This window comes from Scardinius erythrophthalmus, assembly GCF_964197995.2.
Source record: "Scardinius erythrophthalmus genome assembly, chromosome: 25".
NCBI classification, from domain to species: domain Eukaryota; kingdom Metazoa; phylum Chordata; class Actinopteri; order Cypriniformes; family Leuciscidae; genus Scardinius; species Scardinius erythrophthalmus.
This window is the reverse complement of record NC_138245.1, coordinates 21,999,039-22,026,449: the sequence shown is the minus strand read 5'-3', so window position 1 is coordinate 22,026,449 and position 27,411 is coordinate 21,999,039. Positions and strand designations below refer to the sequence as shown.

Sequence of the window (27,411 nt, the reverse complement as noted above, 5' to 3'; positions counted from 1 at the left end):
GGATTTATTCAAATGACTGAAATGTCCTTTTTTTCTGTACTTGTGCAAATATCACCTCTAGTTGATTCTAAGAAGATCGACCTTGAGGCCGTAATTCCTCCTGAGACTTTAAATGGGCTGAAGGAACTGGGTCTGTTTGGGATCCAGATACCTGAAGAATATGGTGAGACTGACCTCTGACCTCATACGACGGACTATTTCTAATATACCGTCAGAGTTTCATCTGCTTGTTTGCATGTTTCCTCCAGGCGGTCTGGGCCTCTCAAACACCATGTATGCCAGGTTAGGAGAGATCACTTCTTTAGATGGGGCTATTGCAGTCACACTTGCTGCACATCAAGCCATTGGCCTGAAGGTAAGCGCACGACTTTCGGTGTTGCATTGTGGGTCCTATTATTAACTACTATGTTGTTTGATATTTCAAAGACAATTTACCTAACATAGCCGCTGCATTTCAGGGAATTTTGATTGCTGGAAATGACGCTCAGAAAGCAAAATACCTTCCCAAACTAGCAACAGGAGAGCATGTTGCAGCTTTCTGCCTCACTGAACCTGGAAGGTACCGCATTTCACCTAAGATTTAGAACCGATCCTTTTTCAGATCTGCTATGATTATCATTTCAAATGAAATGTACTCTCGTGTGTTAGCGGCAGTGACGCCGCATCTATACAGACACGGGCCACGCTGACAGAAGATGGGAAGCACTTCTTGCTCAATGGCACAAAGGTGACAGCTTCAGTCAGATCATTCTGTCTAGCTTAGTGAAATCTCTTCACTGGCTGTATTTCGATTAAATCTTGTTGTTTGATCTCAAGTTTTGGATTTCCAATGGAGGATGGGCAGACATCATGACCGTCTTTGCCAGGACAGAAGTTGTTGACAAAGATGGTCAAAAGAAAGATAAGATCACAGCTTTCATTGTAGAGAGGGCGTTCGGTGGCGTCACCAGTGGCAAGCCTGAGGACAAACTAGGAATCAGAGGATCAAACAGTGAGTTTGAAAGATATATATACAATTTTGGTAACACTTTACAATAAGGTTCGTTAGTTAACATTAGTTAATGTATTAACTAACATGAACTAACAAAGAGCAATACATTTGTTACAGTATTTATTAATCTTTGTTAATATTAGTTAATAAAAATACATCTGTTCATTGTTTGTTCATGTTAGTTCACACAGTGAACTAAATGTTAACAAATACAACCTTTTATTTCAATAATGTATTACTAAATGTTGAAATTAATATCAACTAAGATTTATAAAGGCTGAAGAAGTATTGTTCACTCTTAGTTCAACTAATGTTATACCATGGTCTGGGTGAATACTCGATTCTGATTGGCTGCAGGGTGTCCATTAAAAAGTGATGGAGGACACCTAGTAAAGGAGTTCTGGTGAAACTGACAATTTACCGTTCGAAATTAATAAATGCGCTGGCTACATCAGCTGTGAGTAACCATAGCAACAGGCAGTCAAAGTGTCTATACGGACTATAAATATCTCCGGTTGCTAAATAAACCGTCAGGCGTAACCAGTGAAACCAAGTTATTGTTTGTAAAAACTTTAGATTTCGATTGTAAAACTAATTAAAATATAAACGAATGTTTTAAAAATGTGTTATTTGGCAAGTGACCATGGTATAAATGGGTTAATACGCTGATTTCACGCAGCCATATTTTGAAATCGAAAGCGAGGCTCCGGTGGGAAGAAAACCGGAAGTGTCGCCTTTAATCACAGGAGAGTCGTGAATGCGATGGCGTATTGTTGTGTTTAATGATGTTGTGTCAATTCTAAAACTGTACATACATTTCTTTAATACTTTAGACTATATACAGTGAAATTCATTTATAAATAAAATAATTTTTTTATATAATTCAGAAAGTAAAAAAAGAAGCAGGAATGAATAATATACATATCCTATATTGGATATTAACATCCAAAAGTGTAAATCGCGGCAGCAGCTTCAGGTTGGTAGTCCAAAGGCATTGTTGTTTATCTTTACTTCCGGGGTTTTTCCCACCGGAGCCTCACTTTCGATTTCAAAATGGCGGCTGCGTGAAATCAGCGTATGCCCTTTGAGGTGTCCATCGTCAGGTATTAATGGATACCTGACAATGAACACCTCGTTGGGCATTAACCCTTACTTTTAACTGATGAACCTTAATGTAAAGTGTTACCCAATATTTTTATTGATCTAAATGAAGTTAAAAGGGTGTTTGTGCCCTTTTTTGCCACGCACATTCATTGAATATTTGTACTTTCCACAGCTTGTGAGGTCTCATTTGAAGACACCAAGGTGCCAGTCGAGAATGTAATTGGTGAAGTCGGCGGTGGTTTTAAGGTGATTCAAGCACACAACCAGTGCATTTTAATAACACTATGATAACGTGATGTTGCATTGACACGTGACGCGTGCGTCGTCTTTAGGTCGCTATGAACATCCTGAATAATGGGCGCTTCAGCATGGGCAGTGCAGGTGCAGGGATGATCAAGAAGCTGATTGGTGAGAACATGATTCATTGAAAATTCACAACACATCCTTTAAATTGAAATCTCTAAACTATACATCCTTTTCATGCCACGCGATTCCAGAGTTGACTTCAGAATATGCAGGCACGAGAAAACAGTTCAACAGGAGCCTTTCTGAGTTTGGAATGATTCAGGTACGTTTTAGTCGTATTGAATTATTCTGTTGGTGTTATTTATTCACTTTATTAACATTTTCTTTTACTTGGACACAGGATAAGTTTGCTACCATGGCTCTAAATGCGTTTGTGATGGAGAGCATGGCTTACCTCACTGCTGGAATGATGGACCGACCTGGAGTCCCAGACTGTTCTCTGGAGGCCGCTATGGTCAAGGTGAAGTAACTTGAAATCATAAACGTTTATAACTGAAAAACCTCACACTGGAGCTGCTCCTGATATCATCAAATGAGCCTCAGCTGTGTTTTACAGGTCTTTAGCTCTGAGGGCAGCTGGATCTGTGTGAGTGAAGCCCTGCAGGTTTTAGGAGGTCTGGGCTTCACCAAGAACTACCCCTACGAGCGCTACCTCAGGGACTGCCGCATCCTCCAGATATTTGAGGTACAGAAGAGCATGATTACAACTGTAATATGTGTGTTATACTGACATGAAAGGGAAGCACAGCTGTATTTGTAAGCTTTGTGACAAGCTCAGACTTGTGAAGCATAGGGGTTTACTTTATGTACATTAGAGGTTTGGGGTCTGTACAATTGTTTTAATGTTTTTGAAAGTAGTCTCTATGGCTCACCAAGACTACATTTATTTGATCAAAAATACAGTAAAAACAGTAATATTGTGAAATATTATTACAATTTAAAATAACTGTTTTCTATTTTAATGTAATTTATTCTTGTGATGGCGATGCTGAATTTACTCCAGTCTTCAGTGTCACATGATCCTTCAGAAATCATTCTAATATGCTGATTTGGTGCTCTAGAAATATTTCTTTGTGGGATTTTTTTATGATTATTTGATGAATAGAAAGTTCAAAAGAACAGCATTTATTTAAAAAGGAAATCTTTTGTAACATCATAAATGTAATCAATGTCACTTGATTAATTTAACACACCCTTGCTGAGCTATCTTACGACCCCAAACTTTTAAATGGAAGTGTACAATTGATTTAACGTGGCAAAAAATAGACTAAAAGCAATTATTTTGTTATTTTACCTTTAATATTAAACCTTAATAGTTGGGGTCAGTTAAACTTGAGGCTTGTTATTATTATGTTACGGTTATTATTTTATGTGATTATCTGAAATTAATTAATTTATTTATTTGGGTTTTATTGTCTTATTAATTAGATTACTTTTTTAAAATGAATGGCAGCTTTAATTTGTGTAGTAATAGTAAAAGAAAAATCAGTTTTTGACCACCAGGGGGCATGTTGACAAACGTAAGGTTCCAGCACGAACGTGCAAAAACAATTAAATGAGAAATGCATTATATAATACGGTTTCTTTTTTCTCTCTCTCCCTGTTTTTAGGGTACTAATGAGATTTTGAGGATGTACATTGCACTTACAGGAATGCAGTATGCCGGAAAAATACTAACAGGAAAAATAAAGTATGTAAGAAATATATACATTTATAAATGTGTCATTCTTCATGATTAATTCATATTTAAAGGGATAGTTCACACAAAAATAAAAATTCTGTCATCATTTACTCGCACTCATGTCGTTCCAAACCTGCAAGACTTCGTTCATCTTCAGAACACAATTGAAGAAATCTGAGCCAGCTCTGTACATTCCATAGACAACTACACAACTGACACGCTTCAAAAAGTTCATAAATGGATCGTAAAACTTATCCATATGAATTTAACTGTTTAGTCTAAACTTTCTGAAGAGACTCGATCGCTTCATAATATATGATGAACAGATTAATTTTAGGGTTTTATTCATATATAAACATTGATCAGTGAACATAAACAGAAGCTCAACCGAACCTGCTTGATGCGTGAGAATGAACCTCATTGGTTCTTGCTGAATCTTAAACGTGCTGTGTAACACGAGAATGAACCTCATTGGCTCTCTAGCAAGCATGATTGTGATCCCTTCACCATAACTGATTTTGGCATTGATCAATGTTTAAATGTGAATAAAAGCCTAAATTAAATCTGTTCATCATATTATTCATTCAGAGAATGTTGGACTAAATTCATATGGATTAGTTTTACGGTCTCTTTGTGATCTTTTTGAAGCGTCAAAGTGGTAGTTGCGTAGCTGTCAATGGATGGACAGAAAATTCTCAGATTTCATTAAAAAGATCTTCATTTGTGTTCTGAAGATGAACGAAAGTCTTACGGGTTTGAAATGAGGGTGAGTAATTAATCACAGAGTTTACATTTTTGGGTGAACTATACCTTTAAGAGTAAGACAGCTGCATTCTTTAACATGTGCAATTGTCTTCTCACAGGGAGATGAAGAAGGGGAATGTGGGGGTGGTGTTTGAGATTCTGGGAAAGAAATTGAAGGACTCAGTGGGGAAGACGGTGGACTTTGGACTGACCGGCAAAGACGGCGTTGTGCACCCCAGTCTGACGGTACAGAACCAATGCTGCTTGTACTTGTGCTCTATTTGACTGTAATCAGCAATAATCATGACACCAGTGGTCATAAAGTGAATGTACGGACTACGTCATTATAGTAATAACATTGATGTCCTGTAAATGTCCTGTCACCCTCACATCTGATCTCGTCTAGTTCTCCTGCAATTGACATGTCATCAGGCGCAATCCTTCCTTCTGATCTCTCCTTTAAACCCGTGTGGTCGAGTAATTGAGCCCAGCTTGTTTTCAGCAAAGTGATGATGTCATCGTTCTCCCACAGGAGAGCGCCAAAATGTTTGAGCAGAACGCTGCCCTCTTCGGCTCTACTGTGGAAAGCTTACTGTACCGATATGGAAAGGTAATGTAATGTAAATACTTTTGGTTTGATTTTAGAAAATTAAATGATTATTATTTAATTGTTTTTACAGATTTTTACTTCAGCGTTTACCATTGGTATTTATTTTGATCAGACACTGGATGATGGATATTGTCATGCCGAAGCAAAACTCTTTCTTTCTGTATAAAAACTGCTATATTTATAGTAAGCCAAGCCTCACAGTCACCGGTCCCATCAATCTCACATTTTAGAAAATTAAATGATTATTATTTAATTGTTTTTACAGATTTTTACTTCAGCGTTTACCATTGGTATTTATTTTGATCAGACACTGGATGATGGATATTGTCATGCCGAAGCAAAACTCTTTCTTTCTGTATAAAAACTGCTATATTTATAGTAAGCCAAGCCTCACAGTCACCGGTCCCATCAATCTCACATTTTCCCCACCATCAGTTTTTAATCGGAGTTTGTCCACATTCCTCAGATGCTGCCAGAAAATGAAAAATGACCATTCGTTTAACGTACAGCCTTGTTATTTCTTTCGGTTGCTATCGTAACGCACAAGGTAATTAGCGTGGGCCGTTAGCGCTGCTGGGACCTGGTCTCTGGTCCCTTCTTTCCTGCTAGGCTGAGGTAATGTTCATGTGTGACACAGCTGGCCTCACTCTCTCTTTTCTGAATGAACGTCTGTGTGGCCGTGCTGTTGTATTCAGACTGCAGTCACAAGAGTGCAGCCTGGAAGTGCTTCAGATTTCCACGCGCTTTTTTTCTGTTGGAGCGCACAGCATTTCATCTTCATTCATTCTCATTTGCAGGAAATATTTAGAGGAATAAATCCCCCCGCCGCAGTGTTTTTGCCTACATGCTGTGTGAAATACGAACTGTATAAAGGCAGGCACAGGATGTGCTAGTCTCTTTATGGGTATTACCGTAAGGACGGCCTTGATTTGTCCTACTTTAAATTACCTAGATCAACTGAAACATCTTGAAATATGATATTCAGACAGTGTTAAATTCTAAATACAGACAAATGTGAGCTTTGATGATTTTATATTATACAGATTGGACGTTTGTCAGTATACTTATTATTTTCAAAATTATTACTACTTATTCTAAAGTCATTTTTGTAAATACATACATATATATATATATATATATATATATATATATATATATATATATATATATATATATCTACAAAGCATAAACTTTCGGATCAAAAAGGTTTTTAAAATCATGAGAAACTAATTTAGTAAAGTTTGTCTGGTAGTGTACACTACCATTCAAAAGTTTAGGGTCAGTAAAATGTTATTTATTTGTAAAGAAATTAATACTTTAATTCAGCAAGGATGCATTACATTTTCAAATGAGTAAAGACATTTAGAATGTTACAAAATCTATTTCAAATAAATGCTGTTCTTTTGAACTTTCTTTTCATCAAAGAATCTTCAAACTATCACGGCTTTTCCACTAAAATATTAAGCACAACTGTTTTCAACATTGATGATAATAAGAAATGTTTCTTGAACACCAAATCTGCATATTGGAATGATTTCTGAAGGATCATGTGATTCTAAAGACTGGGGTACTGGCTACTGAAAATTTTAAATCATAGTAATAAATGGCATTTACCAGGGGTGCAAACAGCGCGCTTTTCGGCGCCTCCCGCTTTTTTCACGTCAGTTTTTTTCACGTCAGGGGGGAGGGGGGTTGAGAGGGTCTGATTATAATTTAACCAACAGTAATTCTGGATTGTACGGTGACCGGGAGGGGACATGTTCGGTTCACTTATTTTTGTCGTGGCCACAACATATAAACTCGTGGGAACGTGATATTAAGTCGTGGGAACGTCATAATATCTCGTGGGAACGTCATATTAAGTCGTGGCCACGAGATCATTTTGTTGAGGTAACGACATCATTATGTCGTGGCCACGCGATGCAAAGTCGTGGCCTCGAGATCATATGTTGAGGGAACGATACAATTTTCTCGTGGCCACGAGATCATTTTGTTGAGGTAACGATTATGTCGTGGCCACGCGTTGAGGGAGCCACAGCGGCCAATACTGTAACCGTACCATAGACTGGGCTACAGCAGAGATGGAGATGACAGAAGAAATAACATTTTACTTTAAATTAGGAATGTCATATAAAGATATAGTGCGGTCTTTGGCATTAAGACATGGGTACGTTATAAAGATAAGCGCATTCTTAGACTTTTTTTTTGTCGCACGCATATTTAGGGACCGTCTCAAAATTACATGCGACATTGGCATAAACGTTTCTAACTTCAATAGCATTTGAAGACAATGACTTACAGTCATAAAGCCAATTGTACATTGTTCACCCAGGTCTCATGTATGATGCACACCTTTTAGATTTTTATGACAACAAACTGCTAAATCATATGCAAATATTGTAGGCATATTTCACTACTGCCACATACCTGACACCTAGATGAACAATGTACAGTTGGTTTTATGACTGTAAGTCATTGTCTTCAAATGCTATTGACCTTTAAATGTGGTCATATTCTGTATATGATCCCACACAGTAGTGAAATACATAGCATTATTTGCATATGATTTAGCAGTTTACTGTCATACATATCAAAAATATTAAAGGTGTGCATCATACATGAGACCTATATGAACAATGTACAGTTGGTTTTATGACTGCAAGTCACTGTCTTCAAATGCTATTGAGCTTTAAATATTGTCATATTCTGTATATGATCCCATACAGTAGTGAAATTCATAGCAATATTTGCATATGATTTAGCAGTTTATTGTCATAAATATCAAAAATATTAAAGGTGTGCATCATACATGAGACCTATATGAACAATATACAGTTGGTTTTATGACTAAGTCATTGTCTTCAAATGATATTGAGCTTTAAATATTGTCATATTTTGTGTATGATCCCATACAGTATGTGAAATAGGCCTACAATATTTGCATATGATTTAGCAGTTTATTGTAATAAATATTAAAAATCTAAAAGGTGTGCATCATACATGAGACCTGGGTGAACAATGTACAATTGGCTTTATGACTGTAAGTCATTGTCTTCAAATGCTATTGAAGTTAGAAACGTTTATGCATGTCGCATGTAATTTTGAGACGGTCCCTAAATATGCGTGCGACAAAAAAAAGTCTAAGAATGCGCTTATCTTTATAACGTACCCATGTCTTAATGCCAAAGACCGCACTATATCTTTATATGACATTCCTAATTTAAAGTAAAATGTTATTTCTTCTGTCATCTCCATCTCTGCTGTAGCCCAGTCTATGGTACGGTTACAGTATTGGCCGCTGTGGCTCCCTCAACGCGTGGCCACGACATAATGATGTCGTTACCTCAACAAAATGATCTCGTGGCCACGAGAAAAATATCGTTCCCTCAACATATGATCTCGAGGCCACGACTTTGCATCGCGTGGCCACGACATAATGATGTCGTTACCTCAACAAAATGATCTCGTGGCCACGACTTAATATGACGTTCCCACGAGATATTATGACGTTCCCACGACTTAATATTACGTTCCCACGAGTTTATATGTTGTGGCCACGACAAAAATAAGTGAACCGAACATGTCCCCTCCCGGTCACCGTAGGATTGCGTCCACCAACAAGTAAATAGGAAATAAGCGAATCAGAACACTGCGCGCCAAACCAGCAGTATGTGCGCAAGCGTGAACCACTAGTGTTTCTGTCTCACTCTGGATCTGCCACTGCATCACATTTCTCTCTGCGTGGCGTGGAGTGTCCGTTTTTATGTCGGCTCTCATGTTAACTGGTTAGAGCTTGTGTTAGAGCACAATGCCTGCGTGACACACACACTTCTCGAGCCGCGCCTAGAAATAGAACCGCAACCGACGCCTATTTTTCACGCGACACGCAAGAGTGTTGGAAGTTTTCAGACAAAATAGAAGGCGCAAATACATATTAATAAATTACATTTTGATGCTTGAAAGTCTCTCGGTTTTGACAAATGCATATATAATTGTAATTTAAAAAATAGACCTAATTATCGATTTTCAAATATTGCCCCGTCAATAGGCCTACAGAACGAAATATTCTGTAGCCTATTTTGCCGTCAATACTGCCGACTTTGTCTTTGTTGTATCAGGCTATATATATTATGTTTAACATCCAAGTGTAGATCTGTCGGCGCACAGAGCCACGCAGTCGCAGACAGCACGTGAAGTTCGTGAACACCTAATTCCCTTTTCTTTCTTATCTATTTGTGTTTGAACAGACATGTGCACGAAAAAATAAGCCAGTGTCCGTCTCAACGAGTTTCCCTGTAAACGCAGTCAAAATAAAACGGACGTGTGTCATTACCGGTATTAGATACGCGCATTCGTCTTAAAGGGACAGCACCCAATATACCTGCAGCTGTTTGTGTCACCAAAGTTAATCAAAGTTTAGTCAAAAGATAAACTGTATTAATACTTAATACAGTTAATTTACCTGAAAAACATAAAGCACTGCTTTATTTATCGTGTATTTGTGTTTTATTGTATTTATATTTGTATTTTGTTTATTAGTTTCTATGCAGATGCACTAGGCCCAGTGCTCGAAGTGGGGCGGTACTCACCGGTACGCAGTACCGGCACTTCTGCATTTTACTCCAAAGCGTACCTGCGCGTTTTCTTGCGTACCGCTACTTCTCGCATGTAGCCGGTACTCTACCACTGACAGAAAAAGCGTCAGTGTCACGCCCATTTCATATATACTCCGTTTGCAATGCGTATGCGGAGCTTATTTTTTTTCCGCACCCATATTAACAGGTTAGACTAGAACTTTCGCACTGCACGCGGATGCGGTCCGGCAATGCGTTCCAGGAGCGGTGCATATACAGCAGTCCAACGATCGTTTCCACACCGAGTCTATTTTCGCTGTGCTGCACGCGCTGAATTAAAGTGACAGCGCGTGGTTCGTGGTCAAAATTAACACAGAATATGACATTATATATAATTTGTATTATTTAAAAATACTTTTAACATTTAAAAACAGACGTTTTCAAATTCCAAAGCTTGCAGAAGGTTCCTAATGGCAATACTGACTTAGGCTACAGCTTTCCTTGTAGCCTTGAGTGAATTAACTTGTCTAAGAAAATGATTCATAAAACGTATATATATCTGTTGAGCCTATGTTTACTTTCGTCATTGACACAGACGAAAATGAAAAGACTAAGTTCAGCTTTAGGAGGGGAAGAAATAGGCCAGGATAAGAAGACTGAGAGAAAATAAATATAAAGATGAGGAGAGAGCAGGTAGCCTATTGATAAATAATCTAATGACAAGGTTTTAAAGAGAGCCTATTTCTTATCATTTTTTGGCCTTCAAAAGTCCTAAATTGCACATATGTAGATCAGAGAAATCCAAATTTTCTCGGGGGAGCATGCCCCCGAACCCCCCTAACTACGGGGGTCTTGAGTCTGGTTGTCCAGGACACAGGAAATTGTTAATCCGGCCCTGGGTGAAGGCGGTGAGAGTAAGGCAAGAGAGTACCGGCACCTATTCCCCCCACTTCAAGCACTGACTAGGCCTACCCTACACAATTACCCCAATCATCCTAGAATTATTAATTCTTTACAAAAAGAGCTATTCAAATCATCAGGTGAAATTGTTTTCAGGAAGTAGCAGTAAAGCAAGAAGAAGAAGTGCAAGATAGTTTTTCTAAATTTCATTTGACTCTATGTGCCTATAGGGGTGGGCTGGGGATGGTGGCAATGTAGATCTGGATATTTGCCGCGGGACGAGGGCTTCGATTACCTCTCTCTTTTTTGACCATACATGTGTTTGCACCCCTGCATTTACACAAACAAAAAAAAATTATTTTTTTGCATAGCATTTTCATTTTAAGACCTTTAACAAAAAAAAACCCTCTAATATCACAGATTAAACAGTTGAAACATGATCTGTTTCAGACAATCGTTGAGGAGCAGCTTGTGCTGAAGAAAGTCGCAGATGTATTAATTAACCTCTACGCCATGACAGCCGTCCTGTCCCGCACCAGTCGCTCCATCAGCATCGGCCTGCGCAATCATGACCATGAGGTAACACTCTTAAACCTTCATCACTGAGGTCACAAGGTCAGCCAAAGTGAAGGAGCACGTAACCTAGACCTGTAAACTGATTTACAGTATTGAGACATCTGGAGACATCAACCTTTTGTGTTCAGTGTTCAGTCAAAGCATTTAAATGAAGGATGCAGTGGTGAACGAGTACAGATTAGGGCAGAAAAAAGAAATGCTTCATTAACTGAAATGAGAGAGGACTTAACTTGAAAGGATCATTTTATTTGTTTGTGGATGTTGCAATGTGAAAAATGCATTTCTTCTCAGAAGTCCCGAGAGGCATTTCAATAAGCTGAATTGTAATTTATAGCAGCACAGCGGTTTTGATTTTGCATGAGAGAAACAATTGATGGAAACAATTTAATGACTTTTTTTGATTTATGCTGATTGCTTGCAATTTGCTTTATCCAACTTTATAGGATGTTACAAATGCTTTTAAACATACACTGCCATTCACAAATTTGGGATCGTTAAGATTTTTTTAATGTTTTTGAAAGAAGTCTCTTATGCTCACCAAGGCTTCATTTATTTGATTAAAATCAAATACTGTAATATTGTGAAATATTATGGTAATTTAAAATATTCCATTATTCCATTCCATATTCCAACAGTCATTCTTCTGTTGATTCTCCTTTTGTTAATTTTATTGTAAGGTCACAGAGTTTTGCCAACAAAAAGTCGTTATCAAGGAAATTTGCTTGCACGTTAATTTTAAAATCGTTAATGTAAACGACCTTGTTAAATCTCCACTGGCTTTCAGGTGCTGCTCACCAACACTTTCTGCAAGGATGCTCATTTCAAGAACAACTTCTTGTTGACTCAGCTTCAAAAAAGTGAGTAAAACGCACAGCTATAATTGATACCAGCCCTCCTCGTTTTATTGCATAGCAAGACAAAGCGCTTGCACATGTTGTAGAATTTCCTCCACAACCTTACAAACCATAAGTCAGTCACTAACACTTGCATGCACTCTTCATGCTGTTCCAATTACCATCCGCCTAATAACTCCAGTCAATGCGACGCATTAGATCAGAGCGTTCAGATTTAGTGAATGATTGGGGTGTGTGTTCTCTACAGATTCCCCGGAGAACAACGATGCCAACATAAAGAAGATCGCTCAGGAGGTCTTAGCTAAGAGGGCGTATGTCTGCTCACATCCCCTGGACAGGACCTTCTGACATGGCTCTCGTTGTGCGACAGGCTTCCTACAACCCTGTGTCTCAGTTTAACCCAAAAGAAGTGCAGTAATGATTGAGCCTCACTTTATAATGTTTTAGCTCTTTTTATGTCGGTTTTCTATGACATAGTGCCACCTAAGTGCTTCTTAATATTGGTTGAAGAACATAAAATCAAAATCATGTTGAAGTAATACCTTTAATGCACATGTAAGGTGATGTCTTTGTTGGTTCTCATCTCTATAATGTTTCTGCTGTGTTTGAAGTGGGTACTTTTCATTGGCGTCTGTGGGCCTTCAGCAGGTTTCTGGAAGGAGCGTATGCTTTGCTCTTCATCCGTGAACGGTAAAGCAATTCGCTTGTGCAGGATTGAATGTGGCCTCCAGTAAACTGTTAAAATATCTTAATGTTAATGTCAGAGCAGTTTCGTTATGAGGTTAAGGTAAAACATTTGTTGATTGTTTAATTTTTTTTCTCATTAATGCGCTTCAGAGTTTATATTAGCACTCTGAACGGTTCACGTTCCTTTCCAAGTTGTGGTATATTAATTTAAACCAGTACAAAAGATAGCACAAGGATTATTTCTAACCAAAGTGGAATTTGCTGTACTGGGATGAGTATCTTGGAATTGCGTTTTTGTCCCAGCTCAGGCTGTGGTTCTGAAAGGGTCCCGGAGCAAATGGAACATTGGCCGCCTTCTCTGCTGAGCCGATCGTTTCAGAAGGCTGTACCACAGAAATAATGGGAATGGGCTGAAGGAAAAAAACAGGGATTAGATCTCGAATACCAAGCTTAAACTGTTTTAAAGCATACTGAAGTATGTTTGTTGAGAGTTTGTCAAGAAAATATGTACATCAGTATCCATCCATAATAACTTATCTAACAATAAAACTTACAGGACTTTAAAAATGATATTTGACTGTCATTCATATTTTTATTTTCTGCAGTAATTTCAATTTGGAAAATCAAATTTTTTGTACTTTTAAAGCCATTCCAGGCTTTTTCAGAGAATATTTCATGGGCTTGTCCCTCAGTATGTCTTGAAGCTTATCCAGGCCTGCTCTCCTCATGTGACATTTGAACTCGGGAAGTCTTCCGCTTCCTGTTGAGCTCTCGCCAAGCAACACCTTCCTCTGCCACCTGTTGCACTGGGCATATGCAGCCTGGAGCTGGTCCTCATGGAGAGCCTCTCCTACGCGAAATACAAGGTTAAACAAGTCCCTTTAGGATCAAATGGAATACTCAATTCTGATTGGTCAGTCTCTGCTAGTGATGGGTGCTTTTGAAACACTGCTTCATGAAACTTCTAAATATTTATGAATCTTTGTTTCGAATTAGTGGTTCGGAGCTTGTTTCAAATTTGCCAAGTCATGTGATTTTAGCAAACAAAGCTTTTACATCTTACCGTTTCAAAACTTCTTAAGGTTCATCACTAGAAACCGATGATTTGGTTTTGCCATGAACGAGTGTCTAATGTTTAACTGATCTCGGGTCAGTTTTATAATATAGGTTCATTTTTAATTAATTTCATGAATTTGAATACTTTTTAATTCGTTGCATTCACTGATTTGGTCCTGCCAGCCCATGGTGTTTTGAAACAGTGAATCATTTTGTGAAGCAATTGATTCTAAGTTTTGAAAAGTTAAGTTTCTCCCATTACTAGTTTCTGCATTCAGCGGTCAGATATTTTCTAATATTCACCATCTTCCATGGCAACACTGTTTCAGTCCAACTTTTCATGTTCCATTCAAACGCATCTGGCGCCATCTTGTATCTCAATTATCGATTGAAGTGAAAATGTGTTTAAAATGTGAGATGCAGCTGGGCAGTAGAATAAAAAAGTTCTTGAAATTTTAAGGTATGCTATTTTAAAGCTGCACTGTGTAATTTTTGTGGCATCTAGTGGTGAGGTTGCGAATTGCAACCAACAGAAGTTACAGTGGCCGACAGGAAAAGATGTCGTCGTCTGAGAGAGCAGAGTAGCCAGCAAAGCAATGAGGTTTCTTTACAAAGATAAATTAAGAAATTAGGTTTACTTGTTCAGTAAAAACGTTACTTATTCAGTAAGAACGTATTCAGTTCATAAGGTCTTTATACACCACTGAAAACATAGTTATGTATGTGATATTACATTTCTGTCAACTGATCCTCCTAAATATTACACAATGCACCTTTAAAGTATATTTTTAAAAAGTTGAACTTCTTGAGCACCACATTTTTGAAAAAAAAAAAAAAAAAAAATGTATGAAAAAATCATTCTGTGTGAATGGCCACTAATTTATTATTCTTTAGTGGAAGCTTTAAGACAGTGGTCCTCAACTCCAGTCCTCGGGACCCACTGCTCTGCACATTTTGTATGTCTCCCTTATTTAACACAACTGAACCAGATCATCAGCTCGTTAGGAGAGACTCCATGAACTGAACTGAGTGTGTCAGATACAGTAAGAGAGACATACAAAATGTGCAGAGCAGCGGGTCCCGAGGACTGGAGTTGAGAACCACTGCTTTAATCAAATATGAAATAGCATGATTTGTTCATGTTAAGAAAATGTTACCAGTCCAATGGATGCTCAAGGGGAGCTCTGGTCCAAACTGTAACGGGGCCTTGGAGTAAAGGTCAAAATCCTGATATCTCTTGATCCATGGCAGCCTGGATCTAGAAAGCGTTGGCTTCAGTTTATTCCCATGGAGAATGTTTTCTCTCCAAGACTGTGAACCAATTGGCATAACAAATTAATGCTTTTAATTTAGGAAGCACACACATAACACATGCAGTTGCTTAAATGGGAGAAACTGCTAATGATAACATCAATCTGTCATCTGTAAGGTTCACATTTTTGGGTGCTATGCTCATGTTCAGCAGGGAACAATAAGTTACAGACTGTGAAAGGCAGATAAATCAATTTCAGGCGAGCACATGCTTCTAGATAACGCTCTGTGTCCCATGAGTCAATCAGCTTTAGCCCTGTCACTATACTTGTAACTAAATACTGTTTTAAGCTCTGGGGATCTGTAAAGAGGTGGGCAAGGTAGGTAAACATCAGTAAAACTCTATCTTGTTGCTTAAGCTCTAAGGAATGCCTATAAAGTTGACATTGCACTGAGAGAGAAACATGACACAGATGGAGGTAACGGTGGTATGGCATGACATCAACAGCACCATTCTCAGCTCCTCTATCCGAGCATCGTCTGGACGCTTTGGGTGCTGGTTAGATTCAAAACTGCTCCTAAAACCTGGGTAAGAGAAGCGAAAGCAAGTGGAGTCCTAGAAAGAGGATAAATAGCCACATTTTACTTACAGTTTTGCATTGCTAAATAAAGGCTTAGAGGTTGTCTTTATGTATTTCATGGAAATTGGTGCCAACCTTTGAAAGTTCTCTGTAGATTAATTCTCCTCTCTGAGTTGGAGAGTTCATTGTTTGAACATTGTGGTAATGTATGATCTGATCGTCAGTTACATTATGCAAAAGAACATTAGGCTTTGACTTTTGCAAGTTGCTACTCGCCCTATGGACCTCTTCGATATTTGCCTGAAATAAAAACTGCCTTTAATCATTTGCTAACTCAATTTTCCCCCTTTTTTTGAGACCGTAAACTTTTTTTGTTGAACAGTATCAGTAATTCACTACCTGAATGAAGTCTTTCACATTATTGCCCTCATTCTGTTTCCATTCTGAATATTCTGTGTTGAAGTTGTCTAGAGGTATTTGAGTTCTCATTCTAATGTTACGATGATCAGGTAAATCCTGAGATTCCTGGGAATCTGTCGCCATCCATAGCTCTCTTCTCCCGAGATCCGATCCAAACTCCTTGCTTAAACTGAGAACCATGTCGGTTGATGGGAACAGGTTGAGGCGCACTGCTTCTTGAAGCTTTTTTGCTTGGCGGATGTGGCTTATACTGAAAGATTAGTTACAAACATTTAAACTTTCTTGAACAATATCTCTGTATTTCACAACATTTGTTCATCTAGGTTTAGCAGATTTAGCAAATGCTTTTTTGTGAAGTATATTGCATCCAAGTACACAGTACTTGTCACCATGCAGTTACACCAAAATACTCTACTAATGTAAACACTCTTCTTCTTTGTATAGACCATTTCAAGGACGCCCTATTCAAAATACATATCGTTTCAGAGCAGCTTTACAGAACATGCATGTATATTACAATGCTAAATGTACGCTAGTAAATTAATCGCTATATGCCATTACTCATTCCAGGTGAAGTTTGTTGCTGTGGAACGGTGTGTGAGGGTTTAAATGTACTATCTGAGCCCTTCATGTTGTCACAAATAAATAGAAGGTGAATGCAATTTCGCTGTCTTGCTTTTTGTAAAGCATAAACCTGTATTAGTCATTTAAGATAAACGTAGATACGTGCAGGTTAATAATTATACAATTAAGAATAAAATATACAGAAAACACTTTTTAGGTCCTTGATATGTGTGTATGTGTATATATGTATAGTAGTCAACATTTAAAGTGGATCAAAAAAGTTCATCAAAGTTGTCCGGGTATTGTTCAAAATGCATGTATAACTTTAAAGAAAGGTTTTCATCCACTTCAAATGTTGACTAATATTATATAAATACTATATATTTCTAAATACTATATATTTAGAAACAAAAGAAACACCTCTCACTTTCAACAGCTTTTATTTCCAACAAATGTAAATATGTGTAAATACTTGAATGAACATAAAATGCTTCAACAACTGAGACAACAGCAAACACGTTTCACACGACTTTTTTGACCAACAGAAATGGAGTTATGAGTCCCTGAACAGAGCGGGGGTCAATATCAAAACAGCAGTCAGTATCTGGTCTGTATATTGTGTGCTGTATATTGCTAGTTGCTTAGTATCCAGCCTTCTCGCTTTGCTGCAATCCAGGCGCATTTTTCACAAATCTAACCGCTTTAATTTCCAAAAGAAGGTTTGTTTCGGGCCAGAGGGAGGACCCAACTACCGAGCAACAAGAACCTAATTTTAATTTTGATATTTTAAATAGCAGGATTAAATAAATGAATGCAATCACACTGTACATCAAGCGCATCCTGCCATTGTTTTGAATGCGCTCGACAACTAACAAAGACGTCACTTCCTTAAACCGGTGAAAGGCCGTTGAAATGGTCTATAACCTACTGAGAAAACCAAGGAAAAAAAGGACCAAGCTGGAACCTGTACGGCAAAGAAGATGTGTGTGGGTGTAATTGCAATTATACCGTTTCATGGCTTCAAGACAGGCATGAGGAACCGTATTCCTGATAAACACCAGAGGCTCCATCATAATGGTCTCAAGTGGCCTCAGAAGGCAAATCGGACTCAGACCCACGTCAAGCATGTCATACAGTCGCTTTGAGAAACTCAATTCTGAGTTATACAGCACAGTCACCTGTTCCTCCTCATCTCCATCCAGCCTGGAAAAGATCAGATCAGTCTGTATGATCTTCAGGAATTTTTGCTTTGCTACATATTGGTAAATGTGCACATGTGGGAGCATTTTAAATGATGACTCTTACTTTATAGGCACTGTGGTCCACAGTCTTTTGACTGCTTGATCCTTCAATCCTTCCAGAACAAGAAGGTGTAGAGCCGTATCCATCATATGAAATCCAGTGAGAACATTTAGCCTTTTGTTCTCTTTTTCTTTGGCACTTATCTTATGACCAGATAGGACCCTTTGAATAGTTTCCTCTGGATAATGATTTAGCTGGAAGGCATCTGTATTAATTTGTAGAATTTCGGATGTCAGTTTGGCTAAGATGCGAGTATTGTTATACTTAAAGACATAAATGATGCGACCAAAAGGACTATCTCCTTCATTATTGCCATCTTTAGGATGGAGGGGGTAAGCTATCTGCACCTGGACTTTTAGTTGGGCGTCAGCTTCGAGATAATGACCCACTGGCATTGCGATATCTGAGGAAATCTCAAAAGAACTTCTCGGTTCATTTTTCTCAGAAGCAGAACAACTAATGGGCAATGTCAGCTTCAAATATCTGCATCCTCTGAGAAGATCTGAAAGATCTAGTTTTGCTATTCCATATGGATCATGGTGTTCAGTATCTGCCTTTAGTGTAGTCCATAGATCTACACTTGCTAGTTTAGCATCATTTGGGTCAGTCCCAAATACTGCGGGTGTGCTGGAGGGTTTTTCATTTTTTCTATCCCGATCATGGACTTCGATCTCCATTGGTGGACCTCTAAGAAACTCAAACAGCTTTCCAGGGCTCGGACCGGTAAAAATCACATTCACATCCTTAAAGTAGATATTAGCATTGTGATCATGGCCTTTGGTTCTGTAAATAGGCTTGTTGTGGAACTTGTACTGGCAGTAGACAGGAAGGCATTTTTCCTATTGAAAGATTAATTTGATTATTCTTGTGTTTAATGTAATACTATTAATGTTGAGTAATGAAACTAATCATTTCTGACATAGCATACCTTAAGTACATCGAAAGGAATGGGAGACGATGGCAGAGAAGCAGATAAAACTGTGATAACCAGTGGATTGAGTTCAGCCTTTAGCTGCTCTGATATAAGTGGCTGATCCAGAGTGATATTCCAGAATCCCTCTTTCACCTTTCCGGAACAGAATCCCAGGCAGTCAATGAGCATCATACTCCCTAACATGAAGACACAGTACATGCCAGGCAATGTTTAAAACATATATTACATATAAGTCTGGTTTCACAGACAGGGCTTAGATTAAGCCAGGATTAGGCCTTAGATCAATCAGGACATTTAAGTAGCTTTTATAAATGTGCTTTTACTGGTTTCAGTTAAAACACCTCAAACATGCAGTTTAGTCTGGGAATAGACTTTAGCTTTGTCTGTGAAACTGGGGGAATGACTACCATTCTAAAGTTTGGGGTCCGTAAGTTTTTGACTTACTCTTATGCTCACCAAAGCTGCATTTATTTGATTAAAATACAGTAAAAACAGCAATTTTGTGAAATAATATTACAATTTACATAAATATATCCTAAAATGTCATTTACAGTATTTCTGTGATGGCAAAGCTGAATTTTCAGCATCATTTCTCCAGTCTTCAGTGTCATTTGATCCTGAAATCATTCTAATATGCTGATATGGTGCTCAAGATTTTTTTTTTTTTTTTTACTAATAATGGTGTTAAAAACAGTTGTGCTGTTTGATATTTTTTGTGGAAACTGTGATGCATTTTATTTAATATATTTATCGATTTATCTTAAAGTTCAAAAGAGCAGCATTTATTTTAAATAGAATTTGAACTCTTTTGTAATATTATAAGTGTAGCTAATGTTTTGATTAATTTAATGCATCCTTGCTGAATACAAGTATTGATTTCTTTCAACAACAAAAAAAGTCTTACTGACATTAAACCTTCAAACAGTAGTGTATATGTTATAGTTTAACTGTGGGAATGTCCTCCACTCCCATATTCTACATAGCTGTAATTCTTATAAAGTGCATATGAGAATTCTTTCTTTAATGGATAATAGTTTGGCGAAATAATAACAGTACTGAATGATAGCCTCCATCCTGTAAAATTCAACCCTGCAATGAAAGGAGCTACATGTGATTTGTCTGGCTTGGCTTTATAGTAACAAGGCTAAAATATTTCCCAAGTGAAGGCTTTCATCAGGAGCTCCTGCTGGGGGTCTGGATGAGACACATCAAAAGCTAAAGAACTAGTCGGTCAGCTTTGGCTGGTGCCATTCCAGAGCCAATTAGAGGCTAAGTATCACGAACCCTGCAGGGAAGCCCCCTTACACAATCCACCCCACAGCGCTCAGGCATAAGGGAAACAGCCCCTAAATGGCTGGCTGCCTAGCTAAAGTCATGTTCATGATATATTGTATAAACATAACATTCACTTACAGGAAAGCTGTGTATGAGAGCCATATGAGTGGGAGAATACAACCGCTTTTGGCTACTTGATCCTAAAACTACTTTAATGCAAGTATCTTACTCTGTGTCTAATGGTAATCACCTTATTCTGCTCTAAACAATGCGCACTGCCATGATGACGACTCCGGTTGTCTACTTCCAGTTCGTAGCGATAGACCTGTAGGCTACTAGCAGTGAGAGAATGAGTTCAGGCTCTCCACATGTGCTGTTGTTGGTAGTTTTAACAATTCAAAGAAGATAAAAAACTTTTTAGAAACTGAGTGCTTCGAGCATAAGATAAGAAGGAGAGAATGCCCAAGTCCGGTTCCGTATCAGCTACATTCAATGCCAGAGAGTAGACGTTTAGAGTGGTTAGCTGCGCTTGTTTTGAAGGCCCCATGGATGACCATCCCATCCCAGAATTATACCTTGGATATGACAGACCAGTGGTGAAGAAGAGACGTACAATTGTTCGTGTCAAAGCGACAGGTAAGCCACTTTTAATGTTGAGTTGTGTAGCTGGTTAGCGATAGCACCACTTCACAGCTAACCTAGTTAGCTACCTCCGGTTGTTTACATTTTTATGAGCTCCATCGGCCTGCTACAAAAATATTTGTGTTATCTGTGGGCAGTCTAACCTACATTTTTATGAACAATATGCCCATTATGTTGCTGGATGGAGTAAATGTGTTAAAAACATGGCCATTAATGGTTTATGCCTTTGTCCACTGAATGTTACTGTAGGTTTAGTGCTATGAACTCCACTGAGGGCTATCGTAGAGCTAGCTGCTATCATTATGTGGGCCAGGTAGTTGTTAGCCTGAGCGAAGAAGAGCTTCCATCACCATTTATCATAAGCTTTTATGTAATGTTGTCAGTGTGAGAAACATGGACAGAAACTATAGAGTGTGAAGTGGCACATCACACAGCACTGTTTCCACCCAGTGGGAAGATCCATCGCTTTGGGACCACAACTATGGTGAACAGCAGGGTGTTAACGAGACGGCCAAAGATGCCACAACACAAACTGAAGATTTCAGCTACTGTATGCTTCAGAGTGATGCCGATTCGTTCCTCTACACTGGAGTCTCACTGGAAACCTTCAACTCTCTTGTTTCCACCTTAGATAGATTTGCTGAAAGGGCTTTTGTTTTGTCAGACGTGTGATGGGTGACCTTGGTAGGCAGTTTCATGTGTCTCAGAGTGTTGCCAGTAAGGGTTATCTCATTCTGGATTGATAAAATGGAGGTCTTGCGTCCTCTTATTATCTGGCTCCCAAAAGAAACCATTAAGGCCACTATGCCAACTGCATTCAAGAAGTGTTTTCCAACACCACCTGTGTCATTGACTGCAGCGAAAGTTTGTTACAGAAGGTGAAAAATCTTGACTCTAGAGGGGAGTCCTACAGCCATTACTACTCGCACAACACAATCAAATACCTTGTTGCTGTTGCCCCGTGTGGCTTCATCATGTTTATCTCAACTGGATATGGAGGACGTGCCAGTGACAAATATATCACTATGAGCTCTGGTATCTTGGACTATTTAAAGCCTGGAGACAAAGTCATGGCAGATCGTGGGTTCTTGATTCGTGATTTACTGTTTGAAAAAAGGGTCAAATTGGTTCTGCCTGCTTTCACTAGAGGGGGTGCTCAGCTAACTGAGGAACAAGTCACAGCAACTCGCAGGATTGCAAATGTACGAATTCATGTTGAGAGGGCAATCAGGTGACTTAAAGTATACAAGATCTTGTCTCAAGTGATACCAATAAACATGACCCCCAAAATTGAAAAAAATCCTCAGAATCTGTGCGGCCCTCGCCAACTTAAGGGGTGATCTCATCCGCGAGTGATAAGTAACAACGGTGATGTTCCGATGTTAGTTGCATCTGCACGCACACACACACCCTTTACACATCTACATAAATTGCTCCTGTATATTTCATATTGACTCGCTGCCTTTTGTAATTTTTTACTGTTTATATTTACTCTTTGTATGAAATTTGTTGTTATTCTTTGTGTAAAATAGATTTGATCAGATTTGCATACAATTTTACATGAACAACATTATGTATGTAAATAGTCACTTATGTACAAAAATGCTCAGCATTTTTAAATGTACGGAATTGATTGTGTAAAAAAAATGAGTTTTCATACTGTTAACAGTAAAATATTTCTGAGGGATATTTTCTATGAATTCATTATGCTCATGTATCTGTTCTGCAGTTTCAGTCGCTGACCAACAAATTCATCCACAAGCTGGGGCAACATTGTTGAGAAGCAAAATGTCTTCAGATGTCCTACCCTCTCCAGAACATAGGGCTCATCAAATGGTACAGTGAACTTAACTGTGTCATTTGGGCTCCAGATAAACAATTTGGCCATCTTCAGACCGGCACAAAACATGCCTAATTGTATGCATGTAATATCCTCGGCTACCTGTTTTCTGAAGTTGTGGTACTCCATCTACTAGCTTGATATCACTGCAGTTATGGTCAAGTTGATCCAAGAGGGTAGAATGGAGTTTACTTGGGATGGGACATTTTATTTCGAGTAGGACAGATGAGTCAATTAGTGTGCAAGGCTACAGGGGGTTACACTACTGGTTTTACACTGTAACACTTGCCCAATAGACTGTTTTTTTGGCTTTGTTGGGTCTTTGTCTACAATATTTATAAATTCTGCATGTGACATATATTGTAGGGTGTTTGGAAGTGGCTGAGCACCTGATACCCTAATGCTAAATTCACCCTGTGGTGGCTTAAGTTGTCCCTCAGTTGTTTTGGCTCAAGGTTCCTGACTGTCCCTGCATTCCACCTGCGCTGCTCATATGTACATGCAAGCCCTGTCTTCCTGCAGTAACTGCATTTTCAAAATGTAATAAGCACATTCACCTAATACATGACAAGAGTCAGATCTATGTTTCACATTGTGTCATCCCCACATTGCTAAACTAAATCGAAAAAAACATTCATCAAAAGTGATCTGATCACGTTATTTTTATTAAATCACCGATAAAAACAATATGAAAATGTTTTTCTTCATACCTTCCAAAGAACAGCTGCTGCATGCCTGCACGATCTCCCTAATCCAGCAATACATGAACATCCGACAGTCTCTATCACCCCCGACTGCTGCAGCATAACCCAAGCAATAAGCTTAGGCTGGTTAGCACTTTGACTCCTGTCTACCTCTGCTTTCAAAAAGACATAGTCTACGTGCTTCAGTAAAGAAATGCGCCTGACTTTATTTCTATAGAAATAATTGAAGGCCTGGGTGTTTTTGTAAATGTGCATCTCCTCACGATCTACATACTATATCACTTGGCCATAGCTTCATGTCATCCACCCAACCTGTCAATTTTGAGGGATGTGGCACTCTGATATGGTCTCCATCACGATCTTTTGAGATTTCATCGGCGGTGTGTTGCCACCGACTACATCCCATCTTGATCGAACAATTATATACTGCTTTAATAACTTTAAAAACTATCACCGTAGCCTTTACGCTAGTGCTATAGCATGCTATGTAAACAAACACTTCAACCGGAAGTAGAAAACCGTTTAGTCAGTTGAACCCGCAATGAATCATGGGAAATAGAACGGGCAAAGAATAAGGTGAATACAAGAACATGAATCTTTACATGTTCAACAAACATTCATGAACTATACTCTTCTGAGGTTGCTAGGAAGAACCTACCTGCAAGAAGAGGAGCGAAACTGAGTTCCAGTGTGGCGGCTGCCTTTTCCCGGTTCGCCTCCATGAGTTCTGCTGACTCCTGGGTGGGTTTCTGGAAGAGTGTCTTCTTAGTGGGTGCTATTTGGCACTTTTCTTTTGTTAAGCCACTTTTAATAGGAACTAAAAAGAAAGACAGAAATAAAGTGACCTATGGTGCTATTTCAAGAGCCATAATGATAATATTGATGAGGCAATTTGTACACTCTAAAAAAATGCTAAACCCAAACATTGGCTTAAATTTTTTAAATAAAACTTTGGGTTGGTCCGTATTTGACACAAACATGGGTTGATACACCCCAGCATATGTTTAGAGTGTATATGTATATAGATGTATCAAGCTATTTAATGTACACTACCTTTCAAAAGTTTAGTCAGTATGGTTTTTAAAAGAAATGAATACATTTATTCAGCGAGGATGCATTAAATTGATAGTAAAGTATTTTATATTACAAAAAGATTAATATCTTTTGAACTTTCCATTCAACAAAGAATCCTGAAAAATCACAGGAATAATAATAAAATATATTCAAATAGAAAACAGTTATTTTAAATTGTAATATTTCATAATATACTGGGTTTACTGAATTTGTGATCAATTAAATGCAGCCTTGGTGTGCATAAGAGATTTCATTTAAAAAAAAATAATAATCTTACCGAACCCTGTAACTACTTTTTATCCTTATAACGTTACTTTGGCATTAATATGACCTATATGCATATTGTTGTAAAACATAATAATCATTGATCATATAAGTCTTTTATTAGCATACAGTATAAACATACTATACCTGTGGCAGAGCGTAGCTCCAAACGCTTCCTATAGTCAGCTGATACTGGAGCTTTGCTGGTTTTCATAGATGTCCTTGTTCTCCGGTTTTCCTTCTCATAGATAGCTCTCATCATAAAAACCATTTTCCTGATGCCACCTTTGAAGACATTTGATGTTGCAACTGAATATTTTTTCCAAGAATGATCACTAGAAATGATGCATGTTCTATTGTGCTTTGTGATACACAAGTATAATGTATGAGGATGTAACTAGCAGTGCATGAGAATTTCACACATGAGATTCATAGTCATGTTTCTGCCTACTGTGATGTAAATTAATGTCTTTAAATCAGTTAAAATGTCCCCCTTCTGATGGGTAAGACAAATATTATTTTATTTATTCGTCTATCACATTTCACTTCGTAAAGAATTATGCTCTGCAGTGTCTTAAACTGTAGAATAGATCTTGCTGTATAATAGAGGTGTTCAGACCAGTGAAAGTTACAACAAAGGAAAACCTAATTGGAAGCACAATCAATAAAACAGTGGTAGATCGTACCCATTTGATCTGAATCCTCTCCAGACCTCCCCTGTGGAAGTCTGAAGGCTTTGGGTCTGTCATTCAAGGCTTTGAAGGATATCTTGTCTTTGCTGTCCCACACTCTAACTGTGACCTTATGGGAGGCCATTTTAATTAGGAGCTCTCTGGTCACATTGACTTTCAGATTCTGAGACCAACTCACCCACACCTGGTTTCCTTCTCGCCATGGCTTCAGCACCTAGTCGGAACACATAGCACATGATTTCATGATCATCTGAAGATTTATTCTATTTTAAAAAGACAAAAATAGAATTGCACTGCCGTTCAAAAGTTTGGGGTCAGATAGTTTTATTCAGCAAGGAAACATTTAGTTAACTGTAAATTGAAATTTGTAATGTAGCTAAATGTTTCTATTTAAAAAAAATGATACAACAAAAAATACAACTTTGTATTTATCAAAGAATCCTAAAAAATGTACCACGGTTTTCAGAAGAATATTAAGCAGCATGACTTTTTTCAACAATGATAATAATAAGAAATGTTTCTTGAGCAGCAAATCAGCATGATTTCTGAAGGATCTCAGCTTTGCCATCACATAATTTTATACTGTATTTTTTGATCAAATAAATGCAGTCTTGGTGAACATAACTCAAAAACATTTAAAAAACTGCAAACTTTTGAATGTTAAAAAAAAAATTCACAACTTTTTTCTTTAGTCAAATCAACTTTAATTAATGTGGTTCCGATAACATAATATTTTGAGTTTCTATTTATTAAAGCAATCTCCTTCATTGTGTAAGCTCAAATTTTTAATTTCAATGAACACAAAATTTTGAGGCAACCAGGTAACTTATACAGTACTTTTTTAAGTTAAACCAACAATATTTTGGGGTTGGGGTATTGTGATAAATAATTAAAACACACATAAAGATCATTCTCAAATGTGCAAATTATTCTTTCTAGGTAGACAAAAAGTGTTCACCCTAAACAGCGAGGTGCACAATAGAAATCCAAGAGGGCAATTAACTGAAACTCAAGCCCAGCTTTCTTTGGGTCAGTGATGCACAAACTTGTGCATAATGTATTAACATAGATTGACAACAACTTTTCGCTTATCAAGTCAAAGTAGTACTAGTTAGTATTATTCTACATATAAATAATTGAGCATTTACAAGCTCCTGCTTATTAACCCCTAATTAATTCCAATAGTTTAGGCCTACCTTAGTCTCATTGGCCATGTAGAGTTTAGCCGCTGTACCAAACATCACTAGATCCGCTCTGATTGGTTTAGGTTCATCAGGCAGCATGTTGTACTCAATGCTATAATAGCCCTCAGCTATGGGGGCTTCCACATTGGATGGCTCTTTCTTTGGCCCTTTTTTTGTTTTCTCAGAATTTGTAAAATACTCCTCATGTTCTACTTAATTAAAAAAAAAAAAAAAAAAAAAAAGAATAATATTATTATTCACGCAAAGTTTTATATGACTATTTAGGCATGACCATGTCAATTTATTTCATTTAACTTACTAGTGTCAGGAAAAATGATTTCATCATCACACATAAAAACAATAGCATCGCCATACCTTGAAAGATTGCTAATGCAATGCTGACTGTACAGGTGACAACATAGCTGGAGTCTGTTGTGAATGTTGTTATGGTTTGTTCATCCACAGAACTGGATTCTGGCATCTTCATATTTGGATCTTCACTTTCGTCAGCATCAGGTCCACTGTCTGTGAGGAGTTCGGCGTTTAAAGACAAATCTTCACTTCTCTTCATGTCAGGTGATGCTGAGTCCCTGCATTCCAT

General features: G+C 38.0%; 2 protein-coding genes across 2 annotated transcripts in view; one reads left to right on the top strand and one right to left on the bottom strand.

Moving 5' to 3' along the window:
• Positions 1–13,594, top strand: part of acad9 (acyl-CoA dehydrogenase family, member 9) — a 15,131-nt gene extending 1,537 nt beyond the window's left edge. Inside the window, exons 3-18 of the mRNA XM_081356936.1 lie at positions 62–163; positions 249–355; positions 459–559; positions 649–727; positions 817–991; positions 2,268–2,341; positions 2,428–2,503; positions 2,593–2,663; positions 2,742–2,861; positions 2,958–3,086; positions 4,012–4,091; positions 4,946–5,072; positions 5,359–5,436; positions 11,361–11,489; positions 12,271–12,343; positions 12,588–13,594. Coding sequence (XP_081213062.1) covers positions 62–163; positions 249–355; positions 459–559; positions 649–727; positions 817–991; positions 2,268–2,341; positions 2,428–2,503; positions 2,593–2,663; positions 2,742–2,861; positions 2,958–3,086; positions 4,012–4,091; positions 4,946–5,072; positions 5,359–5,436; positions 11,361–11,489; positions 12,271–12,343; positions 12,588–12,688 — 1,622 coding nt within the window. The 3' untranslated portion in view covers positions 12,689–13,594. The remainder of the gene's footprint in view (positions 1–61; positions 164–248; positions 356–458; positions 560–648; positions 728–816; positions 992–2,267; positions 2,342–2,427; positions 2,504–2,592; positions 2,664–2,741; positions 2,862–2,957; positions 3,087–4,011; positions 4,092–4,945; positions 5,073–5,358; positions 5,437–11,360; positions 11,490–12,270; positions 12,344–12,587) is intronic.
• On the bottom strand, positions 13,275–27,411 carry cfap92 (cilia and flagella associated protein 92 (putative); the record flags this gene model as incomplete). The annotated part of the gene is made up of 13 exons (XM_081357681.1): positions 13,275–13,437; positions 13,666–13,877; positions 15,241–15,950; positions 16,051–16,215; positions 16,315–16,585; positions 17,908–18,102; positions 18,205–19,040; positions 19,130–19,311; positions 24,255–24,413; positions 25,082–25,219; positions 25,621–25,840; positions 26,823–27,019; positions 27,186–27,411. The coding sequence occupies 11 exons, from the start codon at positions 27,409–27,411 to the stop codon at positions 15,756–15,758; spliced, it is 2,784 nt and encodes a 927-aa protein (XP_081213807.1). The 3' UTR covers positions 13,275–13,437; positions 13,666–13,877; positions 15,241–15,755.